The sequence below is a fragment of the Cryptomeria japonica genome, chromosome 4, assembly GCF_030272615.1.
Source record: "Cryptomeria japonica chromosome 4, Sugi_1.0, whole genome shotgun sequence".
Taxonomy (NCBI): Eukaryota; Viridiplantae; Streptophyta; class Pinopsida; order Cupressales; family Cupressaceae; genus Cryptomeria; species Cryptomeria japonica.
This window is the reverse complement of record NC_081408.1, coordinates 344,243,791-344,261,198: the sequence shown is the minus strand read 5'-3', so window position 1 is coordinate 344,261,198 and position 17,408 is coordinate 344,243,791. Positions and strand designations below refer to the sequence as shown.

At 34.9% G+C, this 17,408-nt stretch overlaps 1 protein-coding gene across 1 annotated transcript; it reads right to left on the bottom strand.

The window, feature by feature from the left end:
* Nucleotides 1-2,840: 2,840 nt before the first annotated feature.
* On the bottom strand, nucleotides 2,841-13,568 carry LOC131063528 (uncharacterized). The gene is made up of 2 exons (XM_057997380.1): nucleotides 13,053-13,568; nucleotides 2,841-2,903 (listed from the first exon to the last, which is right to left on the bottom strand). Exons 1-2 carry the CDS (start codon nucleotides 13,566-13,568, stop codon nucleotides 2,841-2,843), a joined length of 579 nt encoding a protein of 192 aa, XP_057853363.1.
* Between the last annotated feature and the right edge of the window lie 3,840 nt (nucleotides 13,569-17,408).

The window sequence follows — 17,408 nt, the reverse complement described above, 5'->3', positions numbered from 1 at the left end:
GTATTATTTTCATATATAAATATTGCATGTGATTATATGATATTACTAATGTGCAAAATGAGGTGTGAAAGAAAACTAATCCATGTGACCATGGAAACTATTTAGAAAATCAAACTAAACCTATGTGCGTTAGTAAATCCAAGGGTTGTCTATTTAGAGAGAGAACGCCTCGTATATAATGTGTTTCTATTTGTAAATGTGAATGCTTGATTGTGTGTTTAATTTGTATTTGTTAATTTTGTTAATTCTAAAAAATAGGAAATGCCATGCGTATTATAGTGATGTGTATTTGATGGTGTCACTTGACACTTGTGTTGTGATGTGAGTTGGCAATGACATGTCCTTTGAAGGGAATTTGTGTAACCAATGCATTATTCAAAATATCTTGATGTGGTCCCAATAGAGTCTTGGTTAGAGAGCCATTAGAATGGTCAACTAAAGTTTGACCCGTAGGCAAACTTTAGGTGGGTTTCTTGAGGGTCAAACTAACTCTTAAGGTTAGGTTTAGGGCACTTTTGAAGGCCCATATGATATACCTATGGGTAAAGGACAATTTTAGCCATGTGACCCCTCACATGTGACTGTCAAATCACCTCAAAAAGTGAGTTTTTCAAAATGGACGAAAATTCATTTTTTGAGGATTTCTCCTTGGTTAGACAACCTTTCATTTGAGTGATAGTTTCTCTTCCCCACTTTCTCTTACCTTTTTTAGTTTCCATTTTTAGAAACCATGTAAGAGGTTGGGAAGACCAACCTATGGGATCTCACATCCTTTCTAAGGAAGTTGGAAAGTGTGAGGAGATCCTACTTAGGGATGGGATTCAAATTTAAAATTTTGATCACCCACTCTCCAATATTGGAGACTTGGAGTTGTTTTAAAAATTTGGTATAGGAGTTGCATTTCTTTTTGGTTTTGGGAAGAAAATACTAGTGGATTGGGCAGCTCTTATTCAACCATCCCTCATACCATTTGCAAGATAAAAGGTTGGTAGTGTTCTTCCATACATTTTGATTACCATTGTTATATGTGAAGGAAAATTGCTTTTGTATTAGCTTTTGTTGTATATGTGATTTGTGGTATTGGCTGTGGAGTTCCTTCTTTGTGCATGTCCTTTGTGATTTTTGTGATTTTCTTGTGTTATGGGTTTTTCAAGGCCATACTCACCCTTGGGAGGGAAGAGTAGCCTTGGGGTGAAGGGATTCTTGATAGCCTAAGAGTGTAGAGACTCTATTCTTGTAATAGAGAGATACACAAGGGTTATGGGACCCTTATTGCATTTGTTTATGCTTATGCAAAAGGGGGTCATAAGAGGATATTTGGGCTTATAAGCCATGGGGACATAAGGGATGTTTTTGGGTCAAGTATGTGACCTTGAGTTGTTCGTATTTTGGTAGCCTTGTGAAGGCATTTGTTTCTCTTTTCTTGCAAATCTCCTCTAGGTTCTTGGTCCACCTTCACCCCACAAAGTTAGTCACATAGTGACAATGTAAATCCTTGGATTGGGAGTTTATGTTTTGTTCAAGTCTTTCTTGCATGTATTGTTGAGTTTATTTGTAACCTATTTAGCCTTGGTTCTCCTAGCTCGGGGGTGGCTTCTTGTAATCCTAGGATGGGAGGTGAGCCTCCATGGTCACAACCTATAAGTTGTATTTGTAGGTTCACATTTGGGTTAAAGGATGGAGAAGAGCTAGATTTTCCTAGATTGGTGTTTAAAGAATGTTGAAAGTGCACCGCTTCGTTCATCTACCTATCTAATTCTTCTTGTTGTATTTAGTCATTTCAATAAAAATATAATGAAGGAAAGACTCTAATATTTTGTTGAGAGCATTGTATCTTAAAACAAAAAGAAAGAAGAAGTTGTATTTATTTTTGTTGTATATTCATTTATTGAAATCAAAGAAGCATTTAAATAGTATTCCTATATTGTTTATTTATTATCATGAAATGGAGCAGGAAGTGTAAACTTATTTTCAACTATAATGTCTGTAAAAAAAAGAAATGAGTAGATAAACATTTAATTAAAATGCAGTTTATTCTCTATACTCGGTTTTATGGTGTAAATTTGCTTAGTATAAAATCTAAACATGAAGTGTTGAATAAAGCTTACTTGCATTTCATTTATTTAATCAAATCATTTTCTTGATGTGTATTATGTTAGTTATAAAGTTGTTAGTAGAAAGAAATTTTATATCAAAATGTAGATTAAATAGAAAACACTTCATTCTATTAAATCATTATTGTTCTGTTAGAAATCTATTTGTTGTATTTATATATAATCATATAAAAAAAAGGATATACTAATGTTGTTATAAAACATCAATCTAGAAACGACACAGTGGAAGAAAAATATGTATATATATATAATAAGCTTCATATTTAAACTGAGAGTATATATATATACAATTCATTTAATAATACTGCTATTAATCTATCTGAGAAACAATGTATGTATTTTTTGTGTATATACATACGTATATATCTATATATTTATAACATTTAAAATGTTTCTTTTTTAAATATAAAAATTAAAAAAAATAAACAACGGGTTGAAGGTCGGTGGCGTGGGAAGCCACGACCCCCTCACTCACCACCAGGGGCTTGCTTTCTTGCACGTGCCTCATTGTGAGTCGTCCACAGTGGGCAGGATGAAACCCGCCACTATGGACGCCCCATAGTGGACAGTGGCTGCCATTGTGGCAAACCACAGTGGACGGCGACCGCCATTGTGGCAGCCCATAGTGGACAGCGGCCGCCACTGTGCCAACCCAGAGGGGCCGCCATCGTCCAACTCCCGCCACCCTTGTGCAACCCTCTGTCGTGGTGAAAATAGCAACATCGCCTACGAATCGGTAGTGTCGTCCACCATGGCAAGTTTTGCCTCACCGCCATGTTTCACCCAAACCTGCAACAAAAGGACCCTACAATAACAAAAAAGTATTCCACCATGAAAGTATTTCATGATGGAACCCTAACCCGACTTAGGGTAAAAGGGTTTGTAAAAAGAAAATAAAAGAGGATAGATACTTCATTTAGAAAAATGAAGAAACCCTAAATGGGAACCCCATTTCAAATAAAGGAATTCTATTAAACTTTATTGTGTTTTATTTTAATTTAAGAGGGTGTTCCTTTTTAAAGGGGATATTTTGTGTTAAGAAAATATTGAATTAGTTTAGAAAGGGAGTATTTTTTTAAAATGAGGAGCTTAATTATTAGGAGATTTGTAACTTATTGATTTTTAAATTTAAAGAGTTTTTTTAACTTAAATGGGGGTATTTTAATTGTATCTGTTGTAAAGGATTATTTAAATTTTAAAGGGGGTTAGTTTTCAATAATGAAAGATATATTTAAATATTTGTATTTTAAAGGGATTATTTTTAAATGGTCATTATAAATTTAAAGTGGAAATAAATTATTATCAAATGATGTATTAGACTTTTGGACTAATATTAACTTAACGATGTTATATTAATATTATTGGGGTCAAGAAAAACGGGGTGAAGTATTAATCTAACTATTATTACCCCTAAAGATAAAATTAACGTCATTGGGTTTTAAAATAATTATCCCTAAGCAAGTTTTGGTAAACTAATGGGAATTATTAGTAAATCACAAGAAATTAAAATATAATTTATCAGGAATTATATTTAACAAAAAATTAAATAGTTTTCAACACTTGGATAAAATCTGAATAATTTAATTATTAAATCGCTTAGGAATTTGAGATAAGACCTAAGTCTTCTAGTTTAAATTAAATAAATTATCGCTCTCTTTAGAAACCCATTCTTAATGACACTTGAGTTATCCTTTAGTGAAACTAATTAAGTTATCACACCTTTTGAACTTAGAACGTCAAGTATTATAGTGCTATTAACAAAAAAATTTGTTGCATTTTTGCCCAAAAGTTTGGGCATGATAAACTGAGAACTTAGAACATGATGAAGAACAACCAGAGGAGATAAAAGAATTGTTGACATAATATAAAGACATCATTTCAAATAACGTGCCTAATGGATTACCACCTTTGAGGAGTATCAGTCATTGCATGGACCTAATTCCCAGAGCTAGTTTGACTAACAAAGCTGCACACCGGATGACACCAGCAGAGAATGAAGAGTTGAATAGGCAAGTGCACAAATTGTTTTGGAAAGGTTTGATCAAATAAAGTTTGAGTCCTTGTGCAGTACCAGCAGTGTTATCACCTAAGAAGAATGGAGAATGGAGGATGTGTACTGATTCAAGAGGAATAAATAAGATCACAGTGAAGTACCAGTTTCCTTTATCTAAGATGGATGAAATAATGGATTGCTTGAGTGGATCCAAATACTACACAAAGGTAGACTTCAAGAGTGGATATCATCATATCAGAATCAAAGAAGGAGATTAGTGGAAGACAACATTCAAGACAAATGAAGCATTGTTTGAATGGTTGGTGATGCCTTTTTGGTTGACTAATGCACCAAGTACTTTCATGAGGTTGATGAATGAAGTATTAAAGAAATTATTGGGTAAGTTTGTTATTGTATATTTGGATGACATTCTAATTTTCAGTAAGACAAAAGAGGAGAATTTGTTGCATTTAAGACAAGTTTTGCAGAGGTTGAGAGAAGAGAAGTTGTTGATAAATCTTACGAAGTGTAGTTTCATGAAAGAAGAGTTAGTCTATTTGGGATTTATGATATTTGCGGAGGGATTGAAGATGGACCCTAAGAATGTAAGAGAGATTGTTGAATGGTCTACACTAGAAAGCATTGGAGAGGCTAGATCATTTCATGGATTGGCTAGTTTCTACCAGAATTTATCAGAAATTTTAATTCAGTTTGTAGCCCTATGACTAAGACAATGAGGGGAGATAGGAAGGAATTCAAGTGGACACTAGAGAAAATAAGACTTTTAAGTTACTGAAGAAGAAGGTAACTAAGAAGCCTATGTTAGCTTTACCGGATTTCAACAATGTATTTCAAGTGGACTATGATGTAAGTGGGAATGCAATTGGAGCAAGTATTGAGTCAGGAAGGGAGAGCAATAACTTATTTCAATGAAAAATTGAATGATGCCAGGAGGAGATATTTGATGTATGATCTGGAATTTTATGTCATAGTTCAAGCCTCGAAGAAATGGAGACATTACTTGTTGCCTTAGGAATTTGTGTTGTATACTAACCATCAAGCCTTGCAGTATTTGAACAGTTAGAGTAAGTTGAATCAGAGACATATGAGATGGGTAGAGTTCTTGCAGAGTTACACCTTTATGTTGAATCATAGGAGTGGGAAGTCAAACAAATTTGTTGATGCCTTGAGTAGGAGGAGGAATTTTCTAACAGAGATGAGAGTGATAGTATTGGGATTTGAGGAGTTGAAGACCTTGTATGATGATGACCCAAGTTTTGCACAACCTTGGAGAGAATGTAGAGAACCAATTATGGTGGATAGAACTCAATGGTTGGATTATTTCATTCAGGATGGGATGTTATTTAGAGGAGTTCAGTTATGTATACCTAAGAGTTCTATGAGGGATAATCTGATAAAGGAGAAACATAGTGGAGGATTAGTCAGACACTTTAGTGTTGACAAAACAGTAGCATTGGTGAGGGAGCATTACTTTTGGCCTCAAATTCATAAAGATGTCAGGAAATTTGTGCAGAGTTGTAGAGTTTGTCAAGTTGCAAAAGGTGGTAGTCAGAATGTGGGATTGTTTAAGCCTTTGACAGTACCAGAGAGACCTTGGGAGGACATAAACATGGATTTCATACTTGGATTACCTAAGACACAAAGAGGAAATGATTCTATATTTGTGGTGGTGGATAGATTCTTGAAGATGGCTCATTTCATACCTTGTAAGAAGACATCAGATGCAGTGCATATAGCTGACTTGTTTTTCAAGGAGGTAGTGAGATTACATGGATTACCTAAGAGAATAGTTTCAGATAGAGACACTAAGTTTGTTGGTTATTTTTGGAGAACACTTTGGAGAAAGATAAAGACAGATTTGAAATTCAGTTCTACTTTTCACCCATAGACTGATAGATAGATAGAGGTAGTAAACTAGAGTTTGGAAAATTTGTTGAGATGCTTAGTTGGAGAAGAGACCGAAAGTTGGAATTTGATCCTTGCACAAGCAAAAATTGCCTATAATAATTCAGTGAATAGGAATACCGGAAGAACACCTTTTGAGATTGTTACAGGATCACACCCTAAAGGTATATCATAATTGAGGGATATCAGTAATGAAGAAAAGAGGAGTGTGGATGCAGAAGAGTTTGTAGATCATATGAAGGCCTTACATATTCAGGTTAAGCAGCATTTCGAGGATATGAAGAACATGTATAAGGAGAAAGAAGATGAGAATATGAGACATAAGGAATTTGAAGTTGGCGATGAAGTGATGGTGTATATGAGAAAAAAAATATTTCCGTTTGGAACCTATAACAAGTTGCAGATGAGGAAGTTCGGTTCTGGAAATGCATATGAAGTGGAGCTACCAAATAGTTTGAGTATTTCACCTATATTCAATATTACAAATCTACATCAGTATCATGAATCAGAAGTTAGTGAAGGCAGTATTGTAGACTTGGAGAACTAGTTCAGATTGAAGACATTTTGGATAGTAGGATTGGGCATAGCACCCAGAGCAGTCAGTACAAGGAGCATTTTGTGAAGTAGAAGGATAGACCAGTTGAAGATTCATCTTGGATTTCTTAGGCAGAGGTGGACTACCTTGGTTTTCCTCTAACCCCAGCAAAGTGAGGGACTCTCTTTTTTTCAACAACCCTAGATGTTTGATGCAGGAGCATCCCCATTTCTTGGCAATCTTGCATCAACCAAAAACATTTATTTTCAGCTTGTTTTCTATTTTCACAGTTTCAGCATTTCTTTCTGCATTTTCTCACTGGATCTTGTGGAGCTGGATTTTTCTTGTGAACATGATTATCTTCCTTATTCTTAAACCATGGGACGTTTGGATCTTTTTCCAGCAAATTATTGCTTCTGGATTCTGAGACATTTTTCTGGCTTAGAACACCAGAACTGCTTGGACCTATTTGCTATTGATGAATCTTGTGAATCCTTTTCGGAGCTTGTGGAGCTTCAATTCATTGATTCCAATGTTCCTTGGAATGTGGCAGACCTTCCCTCTAATCCACACTTCTTCCTTTGGATTTTATGGAGGATTTTCATTGGCAGAGGCCGACCTCATGATTTTACACATTTGATCTTGTTCTTCGACATTTGATCCCACTTGGTCTAACCTGGATCCCTCTAGACCATATAAATTAATGTAATTTATCATCAAAATTCAATCAGAGAGAACAAAGAAGACATATCCTAAGATTCAGAGGTCCAGAGTTGACAGATTTTGTAATTCAGCATGTATGTAGTAGGCCAGTGAGTCGAATCTTGTATCTCGAATGTTACTGGTTATTTGTAATTAGTTTTCATGATCTAATTCATTGTTTTGCATTGCCTCCATCATATCCTTTTGTTTCCATTGTGTTTAATCTTTTTTCTCGGTCCGGATTGATCTCTTTGAGGTCCCTCCTAACCGGTGACTAAACCACCACTATACAAACTAGCCTTGTTGAGAGTCAGCTAGCTTTGAAAGAAATTTTGAACATCCAAGGGCAAAGTTGTTGAACAACCCAATTTCACACACAACCACTTCCAACATCTCAGGGAGAAAGGAAAATCAAGGAATAGATGGTTAATTTATTCTTCTTCATGTTCGCACAAAACACATGTGGAGGGGCCACTAAAACTAATCTTTTGAAACCATTCCACTATTAGTATCCTCCCTTTTAACATTTCCCAAGCAAAAATGTCTTCTTGTGGCAAGCATCATTTACTCTAGCAAAGTTGAAGAGGCATATCTGACTGGACCCAATTTTGCTTCGTAAGGATATCTTTATAACCATCTTTGGTATTATATGATCCTTATTTAGCACCTGCACAAATCAATTTGCCATTGGAGTCCCTAAAAGCCATGGTCCTACTCTCAATAAAATACTCCCTTGGAAATTGAAGGTCCTGAAAGGATTTCCAACTCCACCCTAATGCTTTTCCATATACATTTAAATCCACACAACCCTTCACATGCAAACCCCACCTCCTTTTCATATTTTCTCTTATTTGAGTTGTATATGTTATCTCTTAAACTTGCACCTGAACTCAGTTGTGAAAATCAGTTAGATAGAGAAATATGGGAACATTTTCGAGTTGTAGTTTACCCAAAGTAAGAATGAACCTCCAGATAGGCCAGCTTCGTAGTTGTTTATCACCTATAACTACTGATTTTTTCTGAAAAAGGAAAAGGGAGAAGGAATGCTTGAAAAGGGAATACTGAAAATGAAGATACTGAGTGATACACCAAACTAACTAAGATTATGAAAGTTCATATTTTCATACACTTGAATACTAATGACATAATTTAAATTGCACAACTCATTTCTGTAGGTAATACATATACAACAATAATAAGAAGGAAAAATTGAATCTATAATATCCAAGGTGTTACTATATTTTATATCCATAAAATGAGTTACAAAGCATGCTCCAAAATCTGACTAAGGACTGTAAAAATCACTAAGTCCAAAAAATTGCATAATAAGAATTGAACTCAAAATGAGTCAACAAAGCGACTATATAGCAAAGCCCAAGTGGTTCCACCAAAGAAGGAAAAGAAAACCAACTTGGGTCGGATGCACTCTCCAAGCCTAAAATCTAGTCCCTCAATCTCCATGAAATGAGCTCATAACGTGTAAAAAAGTCATGCAAGACTAAGTCCATCATAATGAGTCACAAAATAATCCTCAAAAATTCTTAACACTTGGTATAGAAGGCATAAATTTCCTTCAACAAGGATGAATCATCTCCTAGATGCTCTCCCTATGTTTGTAACAACTCTTCAACTCCCCTATATCTTCTCAAACAACTCCTATATCTTTGGTACATGAGACATATAAAATTGGCACTTGTCATTACACCTTTTATACACTTGGCCTCTCCTCAACAAATTCATCTTTATCCCCTTTTTAAACTTAATACTTGGCATAACCTTCCTAACCACCTCAATTTGACTTGCCCCTTGTCATTTAATTCATTGGTTACATCCTTTGCTCAATAAATAATACTGGCAACACATGTCATCCTAATTTTATAAGAAATATTTACTCAATGTTTATTAATACCCAAGGGGTGTTAGTGAGAGAGGGGGAAATATCAAAAAAAGAAAACAAAAATACTCAAGTGTTTATCGAGCACATTAGGGTAAATAGAAACCCTAAAGACATCACAACCACTCATTCTTTCATATTTTTCTCTTTTCTTTACCCCTCTGTGATATGTGTCACGATGAGGATGTTTCCAACCAAGGGTTCCTTTTGGAATGAAGGCTTTTGGAAGTATTTTTTGCAAATCTAGAGCATTAACAGGTTGAAAGTGGTAAATCTCTTTTATGTTTCCTTTTACCTAGTACAAAAATGCATTATATCTTTGTGATCTAGTCTTGTCTCTTTTTGGCGGGTATGCTTTGACAAGATCATTGGTCGCTTTTGTCTCTACTTTTTCAAGATATGAAGATGCCTTTGATGGTGTCAAGGGGACTGTGTATGAATATTTCTTATCATTATTGTCTTAGGCCTCTACATTTTGAAGATATCCACCACCCACTATCATTTTATGGCACAAGATCCTTCATGATACTGTGAACCTCCCTTTGTGATTATGGGCCTGTCCTTGTAGGGTTTTGACAAAGATTTTGGTCTTTGTCTCTCATATCACTATTTTTGTTAGCTTTGAGACTTTCTGACTGCTAGAGGCTTTCAATGTTGCTCACTATCTCATCTCTTTGACCTCACTGTGTGATGAAGTTCTATCAGAAAAATGTAGGTATATGGTATCGTACCCCTTTGCATTCACTTTGAATGTTTCCATGAGGATGTTGAATGCAAGATTTCTTCGGTTCTTTGATATATTCACAATTTATTGTTCTGGAAATGTGTACTATGTCTTTTAGAGACTGTCAAAGCCATTACCTTTGGTATGATTATTCATCATTTTCTTTAATTCGACCTGCAATATCAACAAGTCACTAATATCAACAAGTCACTATGATTGGACTGCCCTTACACTATACCTTTGTCCTGATACTCTACTTTTATACTGAGATATGCCCTTTCACTACTTTTCTATGATATATTGATTGTTAGAAGGCTAATGTTTGGCATTGTAGTCTTGAATGATAGTTTAAGATGATCATGAAGCTCTTATTCCATATTTAAACTATTATTTTGAGAAAAACCCTCTTGGTCTAATTTTATAAGGATTGCCAAAACAGTGCTTTGAATTCATTGTTCTCTCTCTGCCTCAATGACCAATCATTGGCAATATGATTAAATACCATACTGGTTTGTTTTTTATGGCCTTTTGATAGTGATTCTCTCTTTCATTGATGAATGTCACATGGCTTTGAAAAAGTATTACCATTGTTATATATTATCAAAAAAAAAGGATTATAAAATATATTCACAACCTTTCCATGATTACCTTTCTTCTTTGTGAGATTATTTTAATGCCTTTCATTGGAATTGAGGACTGTGTACTATGTCCTCATGCTGCAACAATAGCTTTTCCTATGTGATATTCATTATCTTAATGAAGAGGTTGTCCTTTCAAAACCATGTTGTTGTCCATACATTGTACTTTGGTCATCCATTGGCTCATGCTTTCATGAATTGTAGTTATCCTTGTGTATGAATGCATTTTATGGACTCACTATTTCCATAGCTCTAAAACAGACATCTATGCATATTCTTCTTTATTTTATCACTGCTCATTATGTATGTGTAAGGCTTCATTCTTTATCAACTATGTCCTAACTTTTTGTTGGGTTGACTTTTACTAGGCCTTGGCATCATATGAAGCTATTCACTATGTTTGTGCCTCTTGAATTTGATAGTGATCTTCTCTTTTAAAACTGCAAGGATTGATTCTTCCATTATGTCCTCTGATTATGACCTGAAAACCCATGTCTTTATGATAGGGATTGTCTTCTTATAGGCTTCCATGAGTCTCTTTCATTGTATATGACTAATCATTGTCCCTATAACTCTATATTTTCTGCTACCTTTACTACTCTAATAGGATTTTGGTACTAGTAATAGTCATGAATGTTGATATTGTGATTGTGATGCTTTTATGGGCAGCTAACTCTGCTATGCATTATTCAAAACCCTATATGATTCCATTTTGGCAGAGCATTGCTTTCTTAACCTATGACTACTATAAGGTTCTCTTATACATCATATATGCTTTAGCAGGGCCTCTTGATCACTGCCCCTTGTTCATGGTGATGGCATTCACTGGTTCTTTACTATCCATGACTTCTTTGGGGGTTGTTGTTCTTAATCATGGGTTGATATTGGAGATGATCATTCACTATACAATGAATTACATGCATTGTGTTCTTCAAATCACTATCTCGGGTTCCTTGAAATGGTATCTTGACTTCTCAATAGTCATGATGACTGTACTTTATTGCCACAAGTTTCTTTCATTGAGACTTTTTTTTTAATGATAAACTCAAATCTATTCTTTAGTCTTCAAAACATGGTCCTCATGGCTTTTGTGTTTGTTGTCTAGAAGAGATCTTTGTGACTGTGATTGAAGCATGATTTACTATACTGGAAGTTATATGACTCTCATTTTTCTGAGTACACATCTCTTAATTGTCCTTGAGATGGTATAGACTCTTCACTTACTCACTATCCTCATATTATATAGGCTTATGTTATAATTTAATGACTGATACCTTCTTGATGACAGTTGTGTATCTTTTCTTGCCCATTTTGTATGATTATCCATGTAAATGAGCATTTGTTACTCCTAACAATAGGTTGGTAATGATAGGTTTGATTCACATATTGCTATCAGCCTACTACCATAAGCAACAAGCACTCATTTATTGTTATTACCATGGGAAAGGGGTAAAGGATTGTTGCATGATTGCCACCAAGAAGTTTGCACTTAATGTGATGTCATAACTATCATTACTCCTATTTCTTGATGCATGTTGGGCTCTACCCTTGTGGGAGCCACATTTCACCCCACATGCTAAATCTGATTAATCAAAAGAACATGACTTTTCACCTGTAGTTGTACATGAAGAAAACATGTTAGAAAAATAAATGTATATTGCACATTTTTATGATGGCTCAACTGCTTCCTAAACACCTACAGTATGCATTGCTTGTTCAATGTACTTAAAGTTTAGTTTACACATGCATAGGTATAATGTACATATGATGTTGGAGACCTTTATTTCTCTAACATCATTTTATCACTCAAATGCAGGGACTAGGAGCAAACTGGAATTGGGGAAGCTACAAGTAGCAAAAGCAAGACACCTAATAGGACAACACATTGAACTAGACATTCAAGCAATGACTTCCCTCTCCTTATATGCATTTTGCATTCTTTATCTATTCATGTATATACTATTATTTGTTTACATTGAATAAGCAATAGTTAGTCTCACAGCTTGTGTGAGACAAATGTATATTTTATCATCAATAAAGATTATCTTTTTCAGAAAACTTGTATGCATTTGTAAAATTGCAAGAAATTATTAGATAATCTCTTGTTTTCTGCTTTTGCAGTTTTGATCTCAAAAGGAGAGATGAAAATGTACCTTTTATTCTTTCAATTTCAAAACAATATGCTCCTCTTGATTGAGTTGTAGTGAAAATTAGGTAATATTTTTGGCAACATCTGTTGTATGTTTGTCTGCTAAGCATTAAGACCAGTTGCCTAGGCTTGTCCATTGGGCACAAAGTCACTCGGGAACTAGGCTTATGACTTATGAAAAAGACTCAGAACTTCTTAAACTCAATGAAACAAATCAGACCACTTGGGAAACTTATTTAAATAGGAAAATGTAGAAATAAAACTACCTAACTATGCTTGAAAAGCACTTAGGGAAAGAAAAATGCATCTAAACTATAGTGCAACAACACTTATTGAAAGCGAAAAAACTAACCTAGCATATACAAGATAGTCCATACCTCAAAACATTGTTTGAGGTGTATCCCATTAACTGGGATAGGAAATATTTCTCCATCCATCTTTGATAATTGGAATGCATTGTGTTCCTTGCATTCAGTAATATCAAATGGGCCACTCCAGAAGTTATAAATCTTTGTATGCTTTACTGGCCTACTTTTCAATTCATCCCACTTGAGTACAACATCACCTTCTTTGAACATTTTAGGAGTTGCTTTCTTATCAAAGACTCTTTTTGTTTGGAGTTGATGATACTCCATAGACTTCATTTCCTTATCTCTTATCTCTTCCAGCTCCATGAGTTGAGCATACATAACTTTCATTCGGTCTTGTTCTTCAAACATCTCCAGATGATGTACTATATCAAGAGTTGGTAGCTCAATAGATAAACGCAATCTTGCCTCTTTACCATAAACCAGTGCATATGGAGAGTTCCCAATGGACCTTTTGGGAGTTATTCTATTTGTCCAGAAAGCAAATTTCAACTTGGTGTGACAAGTTATTTGATTATCGTCCATGGTTCTTTTAATAATCCGGATGAGATTCTTATTTGTACTCTTAGCCAAACCATTACCTTGTGGGTAATAATTTGAAGAGGTATTCAATTAAATTCCAATTCTGATAGTCCAATCAGTCACAATTAATCCAATAAATGCTAAGGAATTATCTAAGATGATTGATTCGGGTACTCCAAACCCCATTACTATATCTTCATAAAATCTCAGAACAGGACTCATTGGCTTCTTTCAAAGCCACTACTTTAGTCCATCGTGTAAAGTAATCAGTTGTTGTAAGTATCCATCTGTGACCTGCACTTGAAGGTGGATTTATTGGTCCAATAAAATTAATGCCCCATATCATGAAGGGTTGCTCAACCTAAATAGGTTGCAGAGACAAAGCTAGCAACCTCTCTTTTACAGTAAAAAGAGCATATTTTACACTTTTTCTTGCCCAAGCATGGGCATCCTTAAACAATCTTGGCCAATAATATCTAGCTCTCATTATTTTCCATGTTGTTGCTCTTGGGGCAAAATGACCCCCTGCAGTTCCATCATGGAACTCATGAAGCACTTTTTTTGTTTAATCATTGTCAATACACCTTAATAGAACACCATTAAGGTCCTTTCTAAAAAGAATGTTATTAATAAACACATATAGAATAGATTACAACCTAAAGTATCTTCTCTTAGCTCTATCTAAATTTGGTGGACATTCACTAGTCTATAGAAAATGGGTCATATCCTAAACCCAACTTGCATGTAACACAAGTGCAGCATTCTAAAGCTCCTTATCATTGACTAAAATAGTCTATGATTCTAATTTCTATTCATTTTGAGGACTTGAGGATAACTATTCACACAATCCCTTACCCCTGACAAACTTGTAATTTTGATGTCAACATCAAACTCCATGACTTTAGTGATCCACCCTGCTCTTTTTTCATTCAGATCTTTCCTCAACAAAAATTCCTTCACACTAGGGTGTGTGACCATAACATGAATCTTGTTGGTGGAGATTAAATGCTTAAATTTCTTTAAGCTCCTAATCACAGCAAGAACATGCTTCTCAACAAAAGTATACTTCTTCTCACAATTAGCTAAGCATCGACTTAAAAAGGCTATTGGATGCTCTAAGCCATCATTATTTTTCTGAACCAGCATAGAAAAAAATGAATCTATGCTACCAAAAGCATATAGAGTGAAATCTTTTGGAAAATCAAGATTCACCAAAGTAGGAGTTGTTGCTAAAGCCTCCTTGATTTCTTCAAAACTATACTTGGCTTCCTTAGTCCAGCTAAAAACTGCATTCTTCTTTAACATGGCAATCAAATGTTGCAAAAGATTTGCAACATCAGGTATAAACCTTCTCAAAAAGTTAATCTTACCTAAGAAGCTTTGCAACCCTTTTTTTGTTGGGTAATGGCAGCTCTAATATGGCTTTGACTCTCTCAGGATCAATGGTAATCCCCTATTTTGGCACTATGTGTCCAAGAAGCTTACCTTAATGAACAATAAAGATACTTTTCTTTGGACTAAGGGATATACCAAATTCCCTACATCTTTCAAATACTTGTTTCAAATGGGATAAATGCTCATCAATGTTCTTGGAGAATAATGTGGCATCATCTAGGTAAATAAGGACAATTTTATTGATTAGACCTTGAAAAGCCATGTCCATATCCCTCTTAAAAGTGGCTCCAGCATTGGACAAGCCAAAAGGCATTCTCTTGTAGGCCATTATACCCCATTTGGTTGTAAAAGCATTTTTAAATTGGTCTTCCTCTTTGACCAACACCTCATTATAACCAGAATAACCATCTAATAAAGAGAATATCTTTGAACCAGCAAATAGCTAAAGGATCTGCTTCATACAGCGTAGAGGGTAATGATCTTTTAATGATGCTTTGTTAAGATCCCTGAAGTCTACATAGAGTCTGATCTCTTTGTTTTTATTTCTAACTGGGACAAGGTTATATACCCATGAGGTGTGTTTAACTGGGAAAATAATACCCCCCTCAACCAATCTACTCAGCTCCTTAATCATGAGAGGCTCTAATTTAAATTTAAAGGCCTTTGTTTCTACCTAATGGGCTTAGCATCTGGTTCTAACTCTATGGTATGCTAGGCAATATGGGGATAAATCCTTTTAAATATGAGTATTCCCAAGCAAAAATCTCATGAAACTCTTGACATAAACAATGAAAGCTTGTTTATCTTCATTTGAACAGATTTTACATATCTTAAGGAACTTACCTTTGAAAATATCTAGCTCTTCATAGTGTTCTTCTTTGATTAGCAAACCAGTTTTACCCTTCTTAAGCTGATTATCAGTGCTGAAAATTGACTCCAAGGTAACAAGACCTTTGGGTAGCTTATTTGTCTTTAGTTGTATGACTTGATCATCATACCGTTGCTTAAGTTTTCCATGATTTACCATAAAAAGTTGATCTTCTTCAAGAAGAAAAGATAGAATCTGCTCATCACTATCAAAAACTTGCCAATGAATGTTGTTTACAGGAATTGAGGACCTAACTACAAATTTCACATATTTTTGTACCTTCTCATTCTTGATGTCATTGGGAATTTCAAACTGTGCTCCAATGGTTGCAACCCTATCTGCATGTTTGTTCTGATTTCTAGGAACGGAAACCAAGCTAAAAGCACAAAACTCTTCTATCACATCCCGAACCCTATTCCTATAGGACTTAAAGGCATAATTCTTAGAAACACTTAGGCTTCTTACCTAATTAACAATCAACTCACTATCTCCATAAACCTTGAGACAACTTACTCCTCTTTTCCTTGCCCATTCAAGACCTTGAATAAGACCTTCATACTCAATAGTGTTTTTAGAGCATGAAAAAGCAAAATGAAATGCAAAAAAGTACTTATCGCCTAGTGGGGACACAAGAATTGTAACCCCACCAACTCCATTCTTACTCCTGGAACCATCAAAATACATTTCCCAAAGCTCACCTTGTTGCTCTAGAGGCTGATTTGTACTCTTTTCAATGTTTGGAATCTTTGCATCAAGTTCATCAGCACATAGACACGCATACCAACATCTTGAATATGATCCTTAGGATTATCCACTATATTTTATGTTTCTCATTCATGCAACAACACATTAGGTATAACTTCATCTTGTATCTCTTGAACAACAACAAGCTCATTGTCATAAAAAATAGCACAATTTGTATATGCAGCACTAGGAACAACATTAATCACACTTGGATTATAAGGTTCTATATGATCTTTGGCCAACTTTTTGGACTTTATGTTAACCTTATTTCCATATCTCGTTCTAAATAACATATGTGACTAGTCAATAGATACATAACCTCCTATTTTAGTTGTAAAGTCCCTTGAAAGACATAAAGTAAAGAAGGGTGGTATATCAATGATGCATATATCTTGAGGAACTAAAAAGTTTGAGCAAGCATGAATTGTAAGGTTCAAACCTCTAATGACACCTAAGGTATTAGCTAAAGTTCCATCCAACTGGACTACTCCCTTCTCTAAAGGCTGATATTCTAGTCCTAGTCTATCTGTAATTTGTGTTTACATCATAGAGCTACTAGCCCCACTATCCACTATACAATTATGAAATAGTTTATCACCTATAATCAAAGATACATAAAACAGAGGTGGTTTGACATCCTTACCCATTTCTTTGTTGGGTTGTTTGTTGTCTTGAGAAGTGTTTATGGAAAACAACTCTAACCTAGCCTACTGATGGCTCATCAAACACTTTTAAATTAGATAAACCTGACTACAACATGTCTTTTTGACCTGGGATAGCTAATGAATCCCACATAGACATTCTTACATTCATCTTCTCTATGTTATCAATAATAT

Coding starts and splice junctions, on each gene's coding strand:
- LOC131063528 (XM_057997380.1), bottom strand. CDS start 13,568: ATGGACGATAATCAAATAACTTGTCACACCAAGTTGAAATTTGCTTTC. Junction 2,904..13,052: donor ACCTCAAACAATGTTTTGAG/GTATGGACTATC, acceptor CTTTTGTTGCAG/GTTTGGGTGAAACATGGCGG.